At 47.1% G+C, this 18,733-nt stretch overlaps 1 protein-coding gene across 14 annotated transcripts in view; it reads right to left on the reverse strand.

Annotated features, from left to right (window-relative positions):
* Positions 1–7,870: 7,870 nt before the first annotated feature.
* MTCL1 (microtubule crosslinking factor 1) overlaps positions 7,871–18,733 on the reverse strand; it is a 125,928-nt gene continuing 115,065 nt past the window's right edge. For 10 of the 14 annotated variants that reach the window (XM_016933321.4, XM_016933319.4, XM_016933323.4 and 7 more), the window contains 2 exons: positions 14,414–15,947; positions 7,871–9,039 (listed from right to left, as the gene is read on the reverse strand). In XM_016933321.4, coding sequence (XP_016788810.3) covers positions 8,806–9,039; positions 14,414–15,947 — 1,768 coding nt within the window. In that variant the 3' untranslated portion in view covers positions 7,871–8,805. Of the gene's footprint in view, positions 9,040–11,681; positions 11,739–14,413; positions 15,948–18,733 lie in introns of all 14 variants that reach the window. The other 4 variants (XM_016933327.4, XM_016933325.4, XM_063795939.1 and 1 more) reach the window with 2 other exon arrangements.

Genomic DNA, 18,733 nt, shown 5'->3' on the forward strand with positions numbered 1-18,733 from the left:
TCAGGAGTAGGTACTTTCCACAGGCCATTCAGTGAGAAAGCACTGGAGCAGGATTGGAGCCCAGGTAATTGAACTCCCTCAACTAGGTCAGGAGCCCCTGGGGAGCAGGTAGGTCATGGTTAGCTTTGTTTCCTCACCAGGCTAGCCCAGTACTTGGCCATTAGGAGTGTTTATTAGGTGAACAAGCACAGTAGTGAAACCTGTTGATGGACCATAACTTGGTTAGCCTGTTTCCAAATTTTACGGTATTGTACTGCTACAAATATATTCTGTAAATTAGTTTGATTTCACTGGGGTTATTTGGGGTAAATTCCCTTAAATGAAATGACTCAAGAAATACAAGCAGTTTTATAGATAATTGCTTACATCACTCTCCCGAAATTTGGCATTTATCATTCCAACGGCTACTTTTAGGTGCACTGATTTTATCATCGCTTCCTCAGTGCTTTGTTTTTATTTTAACCAATTTAAAATGATATTTATAGGGGACCACATGGGCTGGGATTGGCCTGTAGATCTGGGGCCACTGATGATTGATGAATTCATTCTGGGATTACCATGAGAATTATGAACTTTTATTTGGATTCCTGGACCCCTGTTGAAGTTCATTAGCTCGCTGGGAAGTTATAGAAGCCTCTGTCTTTGAAGCGGGGTGGGTTTTTTCAATCCAATAGACAGAACTGGGGCCTTTCAATCTAATAGACAGAACTGGGCCTAGGAAAAAGAAGCAGTCAGCTTTCTTTGTGTTCCTTTTCTATTCTCTCAGATTAAACTGTGCAGTAGCACCGAGAGCTGTGCCTACCCAGCCCCACACTCAGAGACCTCAGTTGTCCCCTGATGAAAAAAAATTTAAAGAGAAGGAACTCATTTTTACCAAATTATAAATGACTGATAATAGTTTGGAAGCCCCAACCTAAAAGTTGGAGAAGGCGTTTGCACCTTAAAGAAATAAGGCAGAAAGGCCTGTGAACCTTGCTGTGTAATCCTGTGCCCTGAAGAGAATGGGGTTTGGAAGGTTCTTCTTGGCCCAAGGCCATTTGCAGGAAGACTGGCCTGGACTGAGAGGCAGCAGAATAACCAAGGGCTTCCTTCAGTTTCTAGCTGAACAGCTGGGGTAGATTCTGGAGTTTGGCAGCAGGGCCTGCTAGAGCGTGGTTCCTGCCAAGCAGCATGCGGCTGGCCTGCTGGTGGTGAGGCTGATAACAGCAGCAGAAAACCTGTTCAAGCCATCGTTGGTGCTTCCCTGGGTCAACACCACAGCCTTGCATCTGGAAGCCTTCCAATCTCATCCACTTCTCATCCTTAACACAGTAATCTAAAAATGCAAATCACATTTTGTAACTCCTTGCTTTTTATCTTCCAATGGCTTTTTTTTCCCCCTGACCTAGAACAAAATCTAAACCCTTCACTGTGGACCACTAGGCCTCTTTTAAGCTCCCTGACCCCTCCTCCTGCCCCTCTCTGGTGCCCTTGCCCACCTTGCTGTGACCACAGTGGCCTTCGTCCACTTCCTGGAACACACCAAGTTCATGCCCCCCAACCCATCTCAACTTTGCACCAGCTCTTCCCTCTACCTGGTAGACAGATTTTTGTTCATAGGCCTCAGATCAAACGGCACCTACCCAGGGAAGCCTCTTAGTTCTCTATCCCACTTAGCCCTGTTTGCTATGTGTTTCTCATAACTAAGCTCCACAAGGCAGGGAGCTTGTCTTTTCTGTTTATCTCTGGTGTTTGCAATTCTTAGAATGGTATCTTGCACACAATAGGTAAACAACAAACCTTAATCCTTACAATAGCCCTGGGAAGTATTATTGTTGCTGTTTTTCAAATAAGTCTTGGCTGGGCGTGGTGGCTCATGCCTGTAATCCCAGCACTTTGGGAGGCCGAGGCGGTGGATCACCTGAGGTCGGGAGTTCAAGACCAGCCTGGCCAACATGGTGAAACCCTGTCTCTACTAAAAACACAAAAATTAGCTGGGCGTAATGGTGCATGCCTATGATCCCAGCTACTCGGGAGGCTGAGGCAGGAGAATCATTGCTTAAACCCGGAGGTGGAGGTTGCAGTGAACCGAGATTGCGCCATTGCACTCCAGCCTAGGCAACAAGAGCAAAACTCCATCTCAAAAAAAACAAAACAGAACAAAAACAAATAAGCATTAAAGAGATGGCCTGAGGTTGCATTACTTTAAGTGTGTGAACCAGGATTCAAATCCAGATTTGTCACTCTCAGTGCCACTTGATTTTAGTGAACCAGAGTGCACTAAAGACCCATGGTCATCAAATTCACTCAAGTGACCAGTTTGTGTATGATTCAGAGCCTAATTTCCTGCTATACTGGATTCTGATACACACTGCATTCAAAGAATGATGCTGAAAGGATTAAATACAATCAAAGAAGAGCATGACAAGTATAAAATATCTATTGGTGGTCTCTTGAAACAACTAAGATGAAAGATTTAAGATTAAAGACATCAAAGTGCCTAAATCATGTAAACTGATTGTTGAGTGTTCTAATGATTCACTGTGAATTACCTCCTTTGGGGGGAATGCTTAAAGATGTTTAAGGTAACCAGCCAGGTGCAATGGGTCACACCTGTAATCCCAATGCTTTGGGAGGCCAAGGTAGGAGAGGAGCCTGGGCAACATAGTGAGACACCCTCCCCCCGCTGAAACAACCTTCCTCCTCTACCACCCCTGCCCACACAATACATTTTTCTTTAAAGTTAGTTTGTTGTGGCAGTGTGTTGCTTGAGCCTGAGAGCTGTGATGGTGCCACTGGACTCCAGCCTGTGTGACAGGGTGAGACTGTCTCTAAAAATAAATAAAATAAGGTAATCAAAGGTTTTGTTTTACAAATAGACACATACCATTACCAATGAATGGATAAATAAAATGTGATATATCTACACAGTGGAATATTATGCAGCCTTATGGAATGAATGATACATGTTACAACATGGATGTGATAATGGCAGGAGGCAGGCAAATGCCTAGGCAGATGGGGCAGGTCCCTGGTGAAATCCCACCTCCAAGCCAAAGACAGTTAAAGCCTGAAAGTCAAGCTAAAAGTCAAATCCATGAACCGGATTGAGAACCTGTCTTCCCATTTGGTGTGCTTTCCTTTGATTGATCCCCACCTTTCACCTATTTTACATATACCTACCCTTTCCTAATTGGTTTTCTACACTGTCATGCCCACCTTTGAGCAGTGTCTTCATTTTGATATTTTTTGCGTACTCACAAACCAGTCAGCACACACTCCCTATTCTGAGCCCATAAAAGTCCCAGACCCAGCCACACTGAGAGAGGAACCACCTAACCATGGAGGTGGAGGACCACCCCCATGTCCCCTCTCTGCTGAGAGCTGTTCCATCACTCAATAAAATTATTCTCTGCCCTCCTTACCCTTCAAATTGTCAGTGTATCTTTATTCTTCTTGGATGTGGGACAAGAGTTCAGGAACTGCCAAACATGGGTATAAGCTATAACACAGGTGGGCTTAGTGGGTGGGGTACCCCCAGTGGCAGGCCCGGGGTTGAATGAGACCCGGGCAGCAGGGGGGCATCTCTGGCCATGGAGGTCCCTGGTTGGCAAAGTGGCTGAGAAAAATCCTGTGTCAGATGAACCTTGATAACTTTATGCTAACTGAGGCTGGGCACAGTGGCTCACGCCTGTAATCCCAGCACTTTCGGAGGCCATGGCGGGTGGATCACGAGGTCAGGAGTTCAAGGCCAGCCTGGCCAAGATGGTGAAACCCCGTCTCTACTAAAAATACAAAAAATTAGCTGGGCGTGGTGGCAGGCACCTGTAATCCCAGCTACTCAGGAGGCTGAGGCAGGAGAACCGCTTGAACTCAGAGGGCAGAGGTTGCAGTGAGCCAAGATTGCACCACTGCACTCCAGCCTGGGCAACATAGTGAGACTCCAACTCAAAAACAAAAAACAAAAAACAAAACTTTATGCTAATTGAAAGAAGCCAGAACCAAAAGGCCACATGATACACGATTCCATTTACATGAACTATCCTGAATAGGCAAATCCATGGAGGCAGAATTAGATGAGTGGGTGCCAGGGGCTGGGTGCAGTGACTGCTTAATGCATATGGGGTTTCCTTTCAGGTGATCACAATATTCTGTAAGTAGATAGTGGTAGTGACTGCACAACATTGTGAATATACTAAATGCCACTGAATTGTACACTTTGAAATGGCAAGAATGATAAATGTTATGGGTATTTTACCATAGTTTAAAACAGTGAACTGGAAAATAGAAAATGGTAGTTGTACTTCTTAGTTGCTTTTTAAACAAAATAAATAAGCATAACTCTATCATGCTTAATAAAGTACAGAGATCTAATGTACAACATAAGGACTATAGCTAATAATATTGTATTTGGGATTTTTGCTAAAAGAGTAAATTTTAGGTGCTCTTGCCATAGCTATGTGAGATGTTAATATGTTAATTGCCTTGACTATAGTAGTCATTTTACTTTGTATATGCATATCAAAACATCATGTACACCTTAAATATATACAATTAAAAGCAAATTAAATTTAAAAAATAAGGAGTTTGTAAATGTTACATTCATTGTATAGGAACAAAAAGGGTGAAACAAATGTATTACATAAGAATTACAGGCCATTCTACAGGAAAAAAGGTTGAAGCAAATGTGTTTAAGAAATAGAATTATGATGTACACAGATATAAAAAATAGATGCATAATACTGAAAACGCTAACATGTTACCTCCTGATAAGAAGAGAGGGTGAAATGTGGCCACTATTGCCCAATTTGGCTGCAGTTGGACAAGAAATGTCTCTGGGCTGGTGGTGCTGGCTGTTACCCAGGGGGCAGGGCACGCCTGACGTGTGGTCTGTGGCTATGTTTGAGGAATCTTCTGCTGCTTTCTTTAGGGCATAAAAGCAACTGGCACATTCATGGCAGCTCATGGAGCCATTCCCTTCAGGCAGCTGCTCCCCTTTCACAGCCATGTGTGACCCACATAGCAGCCTTGGCGTTCATCTGGACAGTGGTGTGGAAAATGATTTCATCCTACTGTCTTGCCTGGCCTTTAACAGTTGGAGTGCTTCCACCCTAGACTTAAGAATACACATGTCCAACTTTTAGAAAATAAGATGTGAGGAGAAGTTCCCAGACGGCTTTTCAAGGCACTGGTGCTGCCAGATGTGGCTTTTTTGATGAAAGTTCTGCTCCCAGCCTGGTTTCTGCATCACTGCCCAATGCGACCTGTGTCTATTACTACCCCTCACACCTCTGCTCCTCCCATCTCCCACTTGCTTCTCCTCCTGCACATTGAAATGCTTCCCGTACTGCCAAGCCCAACTCAAGCCCTACTGTACTTAGAATTTCTACCACACCATTTTTCATTTTATTGTTTTTGTGCCTGGGAATTTTCTCTCTTCCAACCAGTTGGCAAGTTCTGTGGTGATCAGAGCTTTTTCCTTGCAATTTTGGGGTGTCCCACAGTGGTATACGCCTTTACTGCCTTTCTGACACCCTCTATTCTAATTGCACCGTGATTTTCCTTTGCTGGGTCTTCCTGTCACCACGATTGGCTCAGAGCCAGACATGAGACTTAATCCCTACCAAATGAGAATCATCAGTCCTGGGCTTTCACTGGAGCTCCTGATAGGAGATCCCCTTTCTCTAGGAGTTGCTAAACTAATAGGAGCAACTGGGGACCATCGTTGCCAATTTTTGTGATGCTTGTCTGAGAATAAAGCCATACAGAGTAGACAGAGTTAGGAGACTGAGCAAAGCCCTGATGGCATGGTTTGAGGCTCTCAGTCATGAGAGCCACAACTTCCCTTCTTGTTGGTGGCTGGTTGCTTCCAATTGAAGGAATACCAATGTACCTCTCAGCATTTGCAATCTGCACAGAATAGGCAAAGAATATTTACTGACCTGCTGATTGTTTGTTTGCAGGTATATCTAGAGTGGTAAAGTGAAATATTTATATTTTGTATTTATTGGAAGTTTTTATTGGCCAGGCACGGTGGCTTATGCCTTTAATCCCCGCACTTTGGGAGGCTGAGGCGGACAGATCCTCTGAGGTCGGGAGTTCGAGACCAGCCTGACCAACATGGAGAAACCCCATCTCTACTAAAAATACAAAATTAGCTGGGCGTGGTGGCACATGCCTGTAATCCTGGCTACTTGGGAGGCTGAGGCAGGAGAATCTCTTGAACCCAGAAGGCGGAGGTTGTGGTGAACTGAGATCACGCCATTGCACTCCAGTTGGGGCAACAAGAACGAAACTCCATCTCAAAAAAAAGTTTTTAGGCTGGGCGCGGTGGCTCACGCCTGTAATCCCAGCACTTTGGGAGGCGGATGCGGGTGGATCACGAGGTCAGGAGATCAAGACTATCCTGGCTAACAGGGCGAAACCCCGTCTCTACTAAAAAAAAAAAAAAATACAAAAAATTAGCTGGGCGTGGTGGCTGGCGCCTGTAGTCCCAGCTACTCGGGAGGCTGAGGCAGGAGAATGGCGTGAACCCGGGAGGCGGAGCTTGCAGTGAGCCGAGATGGCGCCACTGCACTCCAGCCTGGGCAACAGGGTGAGACTCCGCCTCAAAAAAAAAAAAAAGAGTTTTTATTGTGGTAAAATCTATAGGCCATTTATCATTTTAACCATTTTTAAGTGTACAACTCAGTGGCATCAAGTATATTCACTGTGCACCATCACCACTGCCCATTTCCAGGACTTTTTCATCATCCTGAACTGACACTGTGTACCCATTACACACCAATTCCCCATTCCCTCCTCAACCCTTGATAACCACTGTTTTCCTTTCTCTCTTTGACTCTGACTACTCTTGATATATAAACGAGATACATGGAACCAAACAATAATTGCCATTTTGTGATTGGCTTATTTCACTTAGAATAATGTCCTCAAAGTTCATCCATGTTGTAGTACGTCAGAATTTACCTTTTTTAGGGCTGAATAGTATCCCTTTATATGTATATACCACATTTTGTTGATCCATTCATCTGTCAATGGACAACTGAAGTGTTTCCACCTTTTGGCTATTATGAATAATGCTGCTATGAACACGGGTGTGCAAACACCTGTTTGAGTCCCTACTTTTGGTCCTTTTGGGTGTATACCCAGAAGTGGAATCCCTGGATCCTATGGTAATTTTATGTTTAACTTTTTGAGGAAGCCATACTGTCTTCCACAGCAGCTGGGCCATTTTACTTTCCCACCAACAGTGCTCAAGGGTTCCAATTTCTCCACATCCTTGCCAACACTTGTTGGTTTTTATTTTTTGAAAATATTTCAGTTTAAGGATGAAGCTGTGGTAATGCTAGGATAGCCTATTACATTAGCAGCTCATCTATATAAGAAGAAAATTGTGGGGTTAATGAAGCATTAAATGAAATATTAAAGCCAGAAGCTTCAGCCTGAAATCATTCTTTTTGGGCTCTTCAGTAGCATCACTTCTTTCTACTCCACCAAACACTGAGAGGCGGGCTCATCTCAGGATCAGAGATGGAAAGGCCTCTTCTAGAGTTATTGGCCACTCCCTCTCTCCTGATGAGCAGAGCGGGCAGAGAGGCCGGGCACACTCTGACTTGTAGGTAACCAGTTTTCTCACATCCCTGCCCACAACACAGTTTTGGCTTTTCAACAGTAAAGCTGTCTCTCTATCCTAGGACTCCCTTATGGGGAACAGTAAAACTGCAACATGATCACGTACCCAAAGAGTGCATTCCCAGCAAGATATATTAGCAGCTGTTCCCTCTTTACATGATCTCCTCTCTCCCTCATTCCCCTAGCTATGGAAAACTTTCCATCTGAGTCCTTAGGAAAAGATGGAGGGTGTGTGAAATGAGAGACCGAGACATGCTGCCATCTCAGAAGGGCTTTATTTCTACTTCATCACGGTCTCATACAGACTCAGAGGCACCATCACGTGTTTCCATTTGGTATCCTCGTGACTTTTTGTAGTGTTTTCCCTTAAGAAAACTTTGAGTAAACTCTGTACATTGCCAGTTAATCTTTTCACAATAATTTAAAGATGTTGTTGCTGTTGGATCATCGATGCAAGAAGACCAACAATAAAAGTACAGTACAAGGAAATTCACAACATATTACAGTGGAACAGACTGAGTCACATTTAGGTGATGGCGAGGACACAGTAGCGGTATATACATGCACCCGAAGACGTGCAAGCCAAGTAGGATAATATAAGGATCATACAGTGAATTTTCTAAGCCCACTGAGGACTTTGTACCTTTTCAAAATTATCCTGTATCCCCTCCAGCATAGAGAATATCTGTCTTGTCTACTGGCTTCATGGCTTTTTCACTACAAAAAGTTCACTGAATCAGACAGTCTGAAGCATTAAAAAATTCGTAAAAAACAGTAACACTGACAAAATAAAATTAACTTAATCCACTCTAATTCAACATGGAAATAAACTGAATCAAAATGTAACAGTGCAAATTTAACAGAGAGGCAGTCAGGTATTGACAACGAGGGTGTTCAGAATCTCTTAAAATGTACACCTTTTAAAACTTTTATTTTTTAAATCTATTTATACCTTATTTACCTTTTCGTTTAATATACTGTGTGTAAAAAAGATGGAGACAAAAATAGTTTTCTGAGCTATGAAAAAAATTATTACAGGCACATTTACTGTTTCATTCTAGAAACATCTCAGTTTCACAGGTTGAACATTCAGCAGCTGTGTGTTTTTAAAAAACATTCTTTGACCTTGAGAAAACTAGATCTCTCCTTTTGGGCAGAGTTTTGTTCATGGTGATGGTGTGGTTATGCAAATTACAGTGAATTATACTGTGATAATCCATGCAAGCTTGCATCTCGGTGTGGCTGCTCCTCGGGCGGCTCCTCGCCACCATGCTCCTCCAAGGACGTCGGGTCTCCGGGTGACTGAGGCTGTGAGGCAGTGGGGGAATGTGGGGCCCAACGGGACGGAGGGCGACGGTTTGCTGGTCTCTCGGGCCTGGAGAAGCAGGGCTCTAGGGATGGAGCTAGTGCAGAACAAGGTAGTTCCTTCAGAGCCGAGAAAGGGAGACAGGGTTACTCAGACCGGCAGTGTCACCAGTGGATGATTCCCCCAAACACACTTCTCAACAGACTCAAGTGAGATGAAGTATACACCACAGGCAACTCGTGAATATTAACTACTTTCTATGCTCATGCAGAATAACTTAAAATAATAAAGAATTCAACACAAATGATCAGTGACATGAATGGGAAGAGACCAATTATGATTAAACACAGCAATACTGTGAGATGAGTCAGCTTGCAAAGCTCCTTTAGAATTGGGCTGGGGTATACAGAAGGCATGACAGAGTGACTGTGGCAGCGGTCTCCACAGGCCACTTCATCATATTCCTATCTGGTAGATCTGTTCATTTGGGCCCTTTTGTATGATCTATTTAGCTACAGTGGACAAGTGAACTGGTCCTACAGGGCCTGGATCTACTGGGAGCCTACAAAGAGACCTCTGATTTCATTCAGCTGTGTTAGCAATGGCAGTCATCTTAAACGAACTCTGCTACTGTTTATTTGAAATTGACTGGGAGTAGATTAAACAAACTCCCACAACATGGCAAAAATGCTGCAGGCAGAAATTTTAATTTGGGTCTGGTTTTCTTTAATGACTGTTCAATTGCAGCAGCATTTTAAAAAGGTAGAATCAGAATGTACTGGTGGTTTTGTGTTTCAGGCATCCTAATGTTCTGAGAACAGGTGATGCAAGACACTCTCAACCATGTGCAAATCACCTAGAATCCTTATTCTCAAGCTACCTTGTTTTTAAAGAATGTTGAGCTCCTTGTCCTTACATGTTACCAAACCAGGACACCCAAATTTGGAATTTGCTGATGCACAGAAATGTAAAAAGCTGTGGCATGAGAAAACTGAGTTGCCCAGCATGGAGCCCGCTGGCTGGAATGACACTCAGACACTGGAAGCCGAGGTGAACTGAATGGAAGGCACAGGAAGGATGACAGAGAACAAGGACCCTCAAAGAAAGGAAGTGAGTTGGAGGATTTAAAAAGATGTGACAAGCAACTGAAAAGACCAGGATGAGGACAGCCCAGCCAGTGGTGCAGGGGAGCAGCAGCGGGGGAAGGACAGACGGCTGCACGGAATGGGCAGTGTCACTCGGGAGAAGATGGAACACGGCAGAGACAGCATGGCCCGAGGACAGCGTGGGAGCCACAGGCTTCCAGAAGAGCAATGGGGCGAGCGGTTTCCCTGCCTCCCTCTGGGGTCAGCAGAAAAGGAACAGTGGCCCTGGAGACTATGCTTCATGCTCCCTGCTGCTTTTGTGGCTGGAACTTCATACGGCCACAGGGAGAAGCTTCTGTTCCCAAAGCATTATGCTAACAGTACCGTGACAACCAGAAATACCTCTCCAGTTAAAACTCCACCAGCGCCACCAGCCACCAAGATGCAGACTAACCCAAGGTGCTCCTGTGTCCTCATCTCACTGCAGCCCACAGTGCTTGACTGGGACACACGGTTTGGGAAATCTGTGTGTTTTGTGTCTGTGCTCCCCTTGTTATAAAAGTAGTGTGTGTGTTGTGTATTGGGTATCTGTTCTGTGTGTGTTGTGTGTTGGTGAAGCTGCTGTCATAGGTTTATCTGACACCACCGTATCCCGTTCCGCCTGGCTGGTGCTGAAGAGCAGGCTTTTTATGAGACCATTCAGTACCCCCTCTTTGCCAGCCTCTGCTTGTGAAGGAAGAATCACTGTGAGTCTGCATTCAAGGGAATGAACCTTTTCCTTAGTAACACACCAGCATGTACAAGCAAATGATGCTGCACTTTCCCGAGAAGCCACTGTGGTCGCTGCATGGCATGGTGTCCTGGGATGCTGCCCCTGTAGCACGTTTCTGGGAATTGACCCTCCCTGTGTTCCCTGTCATCTTTTCATGGGGATACATCTGTTGTATTTGACAACAGATACTACTGGCTTCGAGTTAAGGCCAGTGGATGAGGTGGGTGGATGACTATATCCTTGATCAAAAAGTATATCTTTTCTCATGTGCTTTGACTCAGACTCTGAAAGCAATTCTAAGAGAAGTTCTCAAGATATTTGGAGTGGGGATGATTTTGTTGTTTATTCATTCAACAAATATTTATTGAGCATTTACTCTGTCACCCATGGTGCTCACTTGGAAGGACGAGATATATTTGGGTTCATTCCTTGTGGTATGGTTGTTGAAAAATGAAAAACAAAAGCCTTATCACATTAGGGTCACACCTCATTTCAGCACATGCCAGTGCACGTATAACCAAAATGTTGACCAGTCCTGGGCGGCTGGGCCCAAAGACCCCCTCAGGCAAGACCCCTGTGCCTAGGATGTCCCCTCCTGGCCAGTATCTACTCAATTCTCTGAAAGCATATTGGCTGCAAATGTACAAAAGTGGAGAAATCTCAGCAGAATCTCTATAACCTAAAAACCCTTCTTTGCATTGAGTGGTCAACCCTCTAGCAGAGCAGATGAGTCTCTGGCCTTATCAATCTGTTCCTGGGTTTAGGCGAACCTCCTGGAACTTGGGGTGAGCGAGGGTACCGCCACCGGGCAGAACTCTCTCAGGTGATGAGTGTCAGGTGCCAACTGCGAGTTACACAACACGACCTCTCCAGACAGTTGGGAAACAAGGAAGAAAGCACTTACAGCGTGAGGCAGGCAGGGCTAGAGTCCCCAGGGGGCAGTTAGTAAGACAGTTTGGTTCTGGACAGAACAGACAGAGAAAGAAAAGAAAAGCAAGAAGGTTGGAAAGTGTTTTTTAAACAGGAGAACAATAAAGGTTTAAAGTCAGCAAGCCCGGAGGTAGAGGACCATCCCTCTCACTCAGGGATAGCCACCAGGAGAGACTTGCGGGCTCTCAGATCTAGCACATTCACTCCAAGGCAGGTGTGGGAAAGTGGCCAGGCACTAGACACACAGGCCTGCCCTCTGCCATCTGCCCGGAGAGAAGAAGGAAACTCCATGGAGGAGCCACAGACTTCCCTCTAGTTTCTATGCTTCCGAGTCACCCTTTAGCATTTAACATTTCAAACAGCATTTTGGCAAACAGAGATATGGAAATTGCATGACTGGTATCTAAAACAGAGACTATTATACGGCTGCGTTTGTTTCGGTCACAACAGCCAAGCTACTGCCACTTACTCTAAAAAGTTCCCCTCACATTTTCCACTTAGGGGAGGGAGGAATAGCATTCCATTTTCAGATTCTTTCTCTTCACACCGGAACTCCTCACGGCTTCTCTCTGCACTGCTGAACTAGTGCCATGGTGTCAAGAGAAAAAGAGGCCCGAGTGGCTTATGGGATGACAGTGCAGTGACAAAGGGAGATTTCTTGTCACCTGCATCACTCCTGGGTGTGGATGCCCTGAGTGAACATTCGGGGAAAGATTCCGCAACAGTGCACTGGGTGGGCTTGGAATCAGAAGTAGTCCTGGGGATTTGGGAATGCATACCGAGAACTACTGCATAATTCATGGAGCAATGGGAAGGGGTTGCAATGGCCTGAATATATTACATCAATTCAGAACAATCCCACTGGAATCTAGAACGAGGAAAATTCCAACAGAAATGGAAAAAAGAGCCCGTGGCATTTAGATGCTGCCGATGAGTGCTCCATGCCCGCTCTGAGGCCCTGCAACTGTGCTCCCTTCACATCATCTCTTTTGGTGGCAAACACACCAAGTGAAGAGAAAATCTAAATGAATACTTTACGGAGGACAAAAGGGGTTGGGCGCCACTTTGTACTGATAAAACCGTTTTCATGCCATAATGCTGGGATTCCATCAAGAACCTATTTTTGCTTGCAGGATTCACTATTCGTAATTCAAAGCATTTTTTTGGTTCTTAAAGAATAATTTCTATTTGGTGTGTAATATAAATAGACAATACAGACACAGCCGGTTAATGCTTTGTGACATAGCCCCAATTTCAACTGAGATTCAGAGCCCTAAGAAGGCAGGGCACTCACATATAAACAGACCGTTCCACGGCAGGAGGACTTACCTGAGGACCCCAGAAGGATGGGGTAACAGTAGCCCAAAGAAGACACCATTTGTCACCTGAGAACATTCAACCAGCAGTTTGTCCTCAGAGCATGCAAACAACTTTATCACAAAGACTCAGATCTTGGAACATGTAGGCCATGTAGTATCAATATTTGTATTAGGTGTGAACCATATGGAATTGCCACTTCTGTAAGCCATTGGCAGTTCCACAAGTCTGACCTATTCAGATTTCAAGCCTGCATTCTGAGTTAAACATTCATTGGTGGGCCAGGCTGGGAAGACAGCCATCATTTACCCTCTTGTGGGAAACGTGGGCCAGGTGAAACAGGAAATACACCTTCCTCCTCTCCCTGCCCATGAAGCCAGGGCTGCTCGGGTCCTGGCGAGGAAGCAGCGGGCAGACCAGGAGCAAGCTGCCGTCCTCCTCCTCCTCTGACCCCTGCCATCTGCGGGAGCAGCCTGGCTCGGAGAGTGCTCATGGGGCCAGGTGTTCCCAGTGTGAAGCCTGTTCATCCGGACTCCTGGCAAGTTGGAATCACTCGCTGGACAGACACGTCCTCTCTATGCTGCACGAACCACAAAGTGGCATCACCATAACCATCACCACCAGCATCAACATCAGGCTTTCATTTTGCTCATTGTTGAAGTGGAAATGGGAAGCGTTTTGTAAAGTGGTGTACAAAAACACCACATGTGGATGTGCATCAGAACCCAATTCACAGTGGATTGATTTGTGAGTAATATCAAGGGCAATAATGATAATCATATTGTATTAGGGTAGGATTTTGATTTTGTCTATATGTTTCACTTGGTTTTACTGCTAGGGGGGCTCATGGCCACAAAGAGGGTAAGTGATTTGTGAGCTGCCAGATGGCTGTTTTGTAAGGAAGCCAGCCCAGGAATCGAGATCTTGTGGCTCCTGATGAGAAGTGCTCGTGCTCATGTGGTCCAGACCCTCTCCAGCTCACCTCATGCTGTCACATATGAAGGTCTGCAGTATGCAGCAAGCCTGACACAACTATCCCATAGTTTGTACATGTGCACGAATTCACACAGAAAGAAGGCAAACTGACCCCAAATAAAATGCCCTGATAAATAAGGATCAATCACTTAGACTGGTGACAGAACCCAAATCAAACCATGTACTATATGATTTCCCAAGGACAATAAAATAACATTTTCTTCAAAAAAGTTGCTCAGGGTTTTTTCTGCCTATTCTATTCTCCCATAAACCTAACACCTCCCCAGCTCCCAACAACCAATCATGGACGATTCCTGAGATCAAATGACAGAGCACAATCCCAAGTCCCAACCTGCCCCACAGCTAAAGGGAAGAGCTGGTGGGGAAGGGTGTGGGGCACTCAGCATTCATTACCTCCATGGGCCCTGGCTCGGCTGTGTCCCCCAGCGAGTGGCTGTCACTGTGGAGACCCGGGGGCCCGTGGGCAGCCTGCCTCCTCTCCTCCTTTAAGGCATGTTCCAGCAGCTTCTTGTTGAGGATCCGTGCCACGTTCTCAGTGAGGGTGTAGCCAGGGGGAGCAGATAAGTCCTGCTTCACTGGCGTGCCCTCTCCCCCTTCCTCCCTGCACATCTCTGACCCCACCCCAGTGGGGCTAGGCGACCTTCCTCGGGAATTGGTGCCTGTTTCCTGGCCTGGGCCCAGCTCTGGTCGGGGCTCTGCTGAGCGAGACCGACTGCCGGCCCGCAGCCCCTTCTGGAAGGGGTCCTGCACCACGGGGCTGTGGTCAATGATGTTGAAGAGGCTGGAGAGGCCATCATTAATGGTGGTGTGCACGGGGCTCTCCCTTGTGGTGGTGGAGCGGGCCCAGGCTGACTCACTGTACCCTTTCTGGGCCATCCCTGGTGACGTCCTGTTATTTGGCTGGTCGGCTTTGGGGAGGGGCTTCCTCTGCAGCTTGGGAGAACCATACTTGGGGGAGCAGCATGTGCGTTCAAACTTGGCCTGCACCTTCTCGATGGCAGGGGCCACCTGTCTGCTCCTAAGGCTCCGGGAAGGAGACGACACGGGTGTAGCACCGCCCCCAGCCTTTGGAGTGAGACACTTGTGGGGGCTGCTGGTGACACCGCTGCCACGCAGGGCTTCAGTCTGCAAGCCCACACTGATGGTCTGAACAGTCTGGGTCCCCATCGTCCGGGACCCATTGGTCTGGCAGGCCATGTCCTTGACTTGCAGCTCGCCAGGGCCAGAGCAGATGGCATTCCTGACAGAGAAGGCCACCTCCTTCATGTCATCACTCAAGTTCTTGGACATCTCCAGGCTGTGCAGTGGGGAGGCAAACCCCAGGGAGGTACAGAGGGGACTATCAAGGGGGCGCCGTGCCCCCTCCACATAGTCCCGGGAGTGCCTGGGGGAGGTGCAAGGCCACCTGCTAAGCATGGGTTCTGGAGGGCCCCCCTTGGTGTCTCCCAGGCTCCCTCTGGCTCTGCTTGTGGGAAAGGGACCCTCACCACCCGCTGCCGTGATGCTGTCGACCCTGCGCACGGCAGGCGGGCTGTGTAACACGCGCAACCCCGACTGCTCGGTGAGGACGTGGCTCCGCAGCGGCTGCTTCTGGCAGTGCTCTGGGCTGGTCATGGTGTCCGTGGTCATGGTGACACTTGTGGTTAGGTACCAGGAGGAGTCGGGGAAAGGCTCTGTGCTGTCCTCGTGCCCTGCCCGCCCCACCTCGGTCCTGTCGGCCCAAAGGTCCGGCCCCCCACCATTGTGGCCCCTGTTGGGTGTGTAGTCCCAGCTCTTGTTGAACTCCTCAATGTACTTGAGGTCGTCTGGAGACAGGGGTGGGGTGACATCCTCCTTGCTGCTGGTGGACGGCAGGCCCTTCTCAGGCAGGAAGGGGGAGATGTCCATTAGACGCTGGAACTCAGACATGGAGGACACAGACACCGCCCTGGGAAAAGCAGAAAAGAGGGTGTCAGTACCTGCCAGGGAGCCTCTGACACACCACAACACCCATGTCCTGCCCTGCATGAGAAGTGTCAGTGAAGGCACTCGCTTCCACCCACACCAGGAGAACACTGTCAGCTGCTCATGTGCTGCACTCACAGACTTACCCTGCGGGCATTTATTGGACTCTGTGTGGCTCTGGAATTGTTCCTGAAGCCTTGCATTGGTCAGAATTTAATACAACCAACTCTGGCTCACACCCGTAATCCCAACACTTTGGGAGGCCAAGACAGGAGAATCACTTGAGGCCTCAGTGCCTCAGTGAGAATTCTCAGGAGACTCACTTGGACCACAACTGAAGGGTGAAGACGGTGAGCCACGGCGATGGCCAGGTTTTGGCAAGCTGCCACCTGATGGACGCAGATTTGGTGTGGATTCTTCCATGTGTTAGCACTTTCAATTTGCCATGAGTTCGCTGAATGCCTCTCACAAGCCTGGCAGGTGCTGCAGGGGTGCCAGCAATGCTTCCAGGCTAAGACAGAAAGTGGCCAGAGTGCTCGGGCACGACTACCACCAGGGCAAAGAAGTGGTGGTCAGGAACGGGGCTGGGGCTGGCTGTGCCTGCTGGCTCAGCCAACAGAACCTCTTTGGCCTGGAATCCCTCCAGCTGGGGTGGGATGGGGAGATGAGGTGTCTGTAGACTCACTGTCCAGATTCTTATAGGACATACTGATATTCCTTTCACCCCACAAAGCACAGGCTTAAACCTAGGGATCTAGACTAGTGCAGGCCCTGTGGAAGGGGTCCCAGATTGAGTGTATGGACCACTCCTCCACAGGACCTATTGATGATGAGGCCAGAATTGGGGTCTGCTCTGAGCAAGTCCCTGTACCGTGTGCACTGGTACACAGAACCAGCAAAGCTCTGGGCAGCTTTGCTGACAGCTGGCTTCACCTTGGGGGCAAGGCACCCGTCCATGTGGTCAGCACCACGGGGTAAAACAGCAGGCTAAAAGTGACATCGTTAGGCATTCCATCTTGTTATCTTTTTGTTGTTAGAAATAATCTACAAACTGTCCAGTGGTGCTTTGAATAACCACAAGCTGGCTATATCCAGTGCCGGAAAGGAAGGGCAATGGTAGGGATGGGTTGATTTGTCCCAAGGTCATGAGCTTTCCAGCAAGTATGAATTTCCTTCGTCTCAATTCAAGGAGTTGCTGAATTAATGATGAGTTTCAGAACACTGTTCACGGGGGACTGTAAGTGCCGAACACATGCCAACACCCTGGTCCTTCCCACATTTCTGTGGACATAGCTCATCTAACTCCCACTTTTGCCCACAGAGGAACTGTCTCAGAGTTCAATCAGTGGCACCTACCTGGGTGGGAACTCAGTGCCTCTGGGGCATGGATGGATATGGTGGAACAGAGATGATAAAGACAGAGAAAGCAGAGGCATTAACCTCAGCAGTGGTCAAAGCAAACAAAACCATGATGAGAAAACCCGGGATACATCTGGAGCATGTGTAGGCGCTTGCAGGTGGATCGAAGAGAGTATGGTGGAAACATACTGGGCAGTCGGAATCAGAGGACATGGGGACGGTGGGGAGGGCGCATCCAGTTTCCACTTTGGATATTTTGAGACTATCTATCTATCTATCTATCTATCTTTTTTTTTTTTTGAGACGGAGTCTCACTCTGTCACCCAGGATGTAGTGCAGTGGCGCAATCTCGGTTCACTGCAACCTCCGCCTCCCGGGTTCAGGCAATCTTCTTGCCTCAGCCAGTATTTACATTTTATAACAAGCATGTGTTACTTTTGAAAGCATAAAGGTTGATGGCTTGAGTGGTGAAGTACAGTTGCTCCAAAGCCTAACCGGAAACACTGATGTGGCTGCTGCTGTGAATGGGGAAGGTGGGAGGGTGTAATGACTAAACTCTGTATTCTGTTTGTTTTGTGCCATGTGCTGCTTTCATTATGTGTATTAACATACATAAGCTGCAAAAAAAAAAGATAATCAAAATACGTCCTGTATACAGATGAGGAAACTGAGGCACAAAGCAGTTGAGTAACCTACCCAGGGAGGCAGAAGCGATTTAAACCCAGGCAGTTTGGGCTGGGCACAGTGGCTCACGCCTGTAATCCCAGCACTTCGGGAGGCTGAGGCGGGTGGATCACCTGAGGTCAGGAATTCGAGACCAGCCTGGCAAACATGGCGAAACTCTGTTTCTATTAAAAGACAAAAATTAGCCGGGTATGGTGGGGTTTGCCTGTAATCCCAGCTACTTGGGAGGCTGATGCAGAATTGCTTGAACCCAGGGGGCAGAGGTTGCAGTGAGCCAAGATTGTGCCACTGTACTCCAGCCTGGGAGACAGAGCGAGACTCCATTTCAAAAATCAACCAACCAACCAACCAACCAACCCAGGCAGTTTGGCTCTAGAGCCTGAGCTCTCAAGTACTGTCCTGTACCACCCAAGAAAGACCAGAGAAGACAGCGTGAAGGACAGAAGTGTGCCACAGGCATGGCTAGGTGCTGCAGAGATCTGGCAGAGAGCAAATGGGAAGAGGACAGTCATGCACAGACTCGAAGTTCAGAGGAAAATCAAGGATGAGGCGATCTGGAAATGCTGAATTGCCTGAGAAGAAATTTCATGTAGTAGAAACGGTATGTATTCATTTGGAGAATGATGAAAAAGTAAAACTGGAGGAAATTAAACTGGGGAGGAAAAAACTGGTGTGTAACTAACAACCACATCAACCACTATATATCTTCTTCAAGGACTACTGCCA

This window comes from Pan troglodytes, chromosome 17 (assembly GCF_028858775.2).
Source record: "Pan troglodytes isolate AG18354 chromosome 17, NHGRI_mPanTro3-v2.0_pri, whole genome shotgun sequence".
NCBI lineage: Eukaryota > Metazoa > Chordata > Mammalia > Primates > Hominidae > Pan > Pan troglodytes.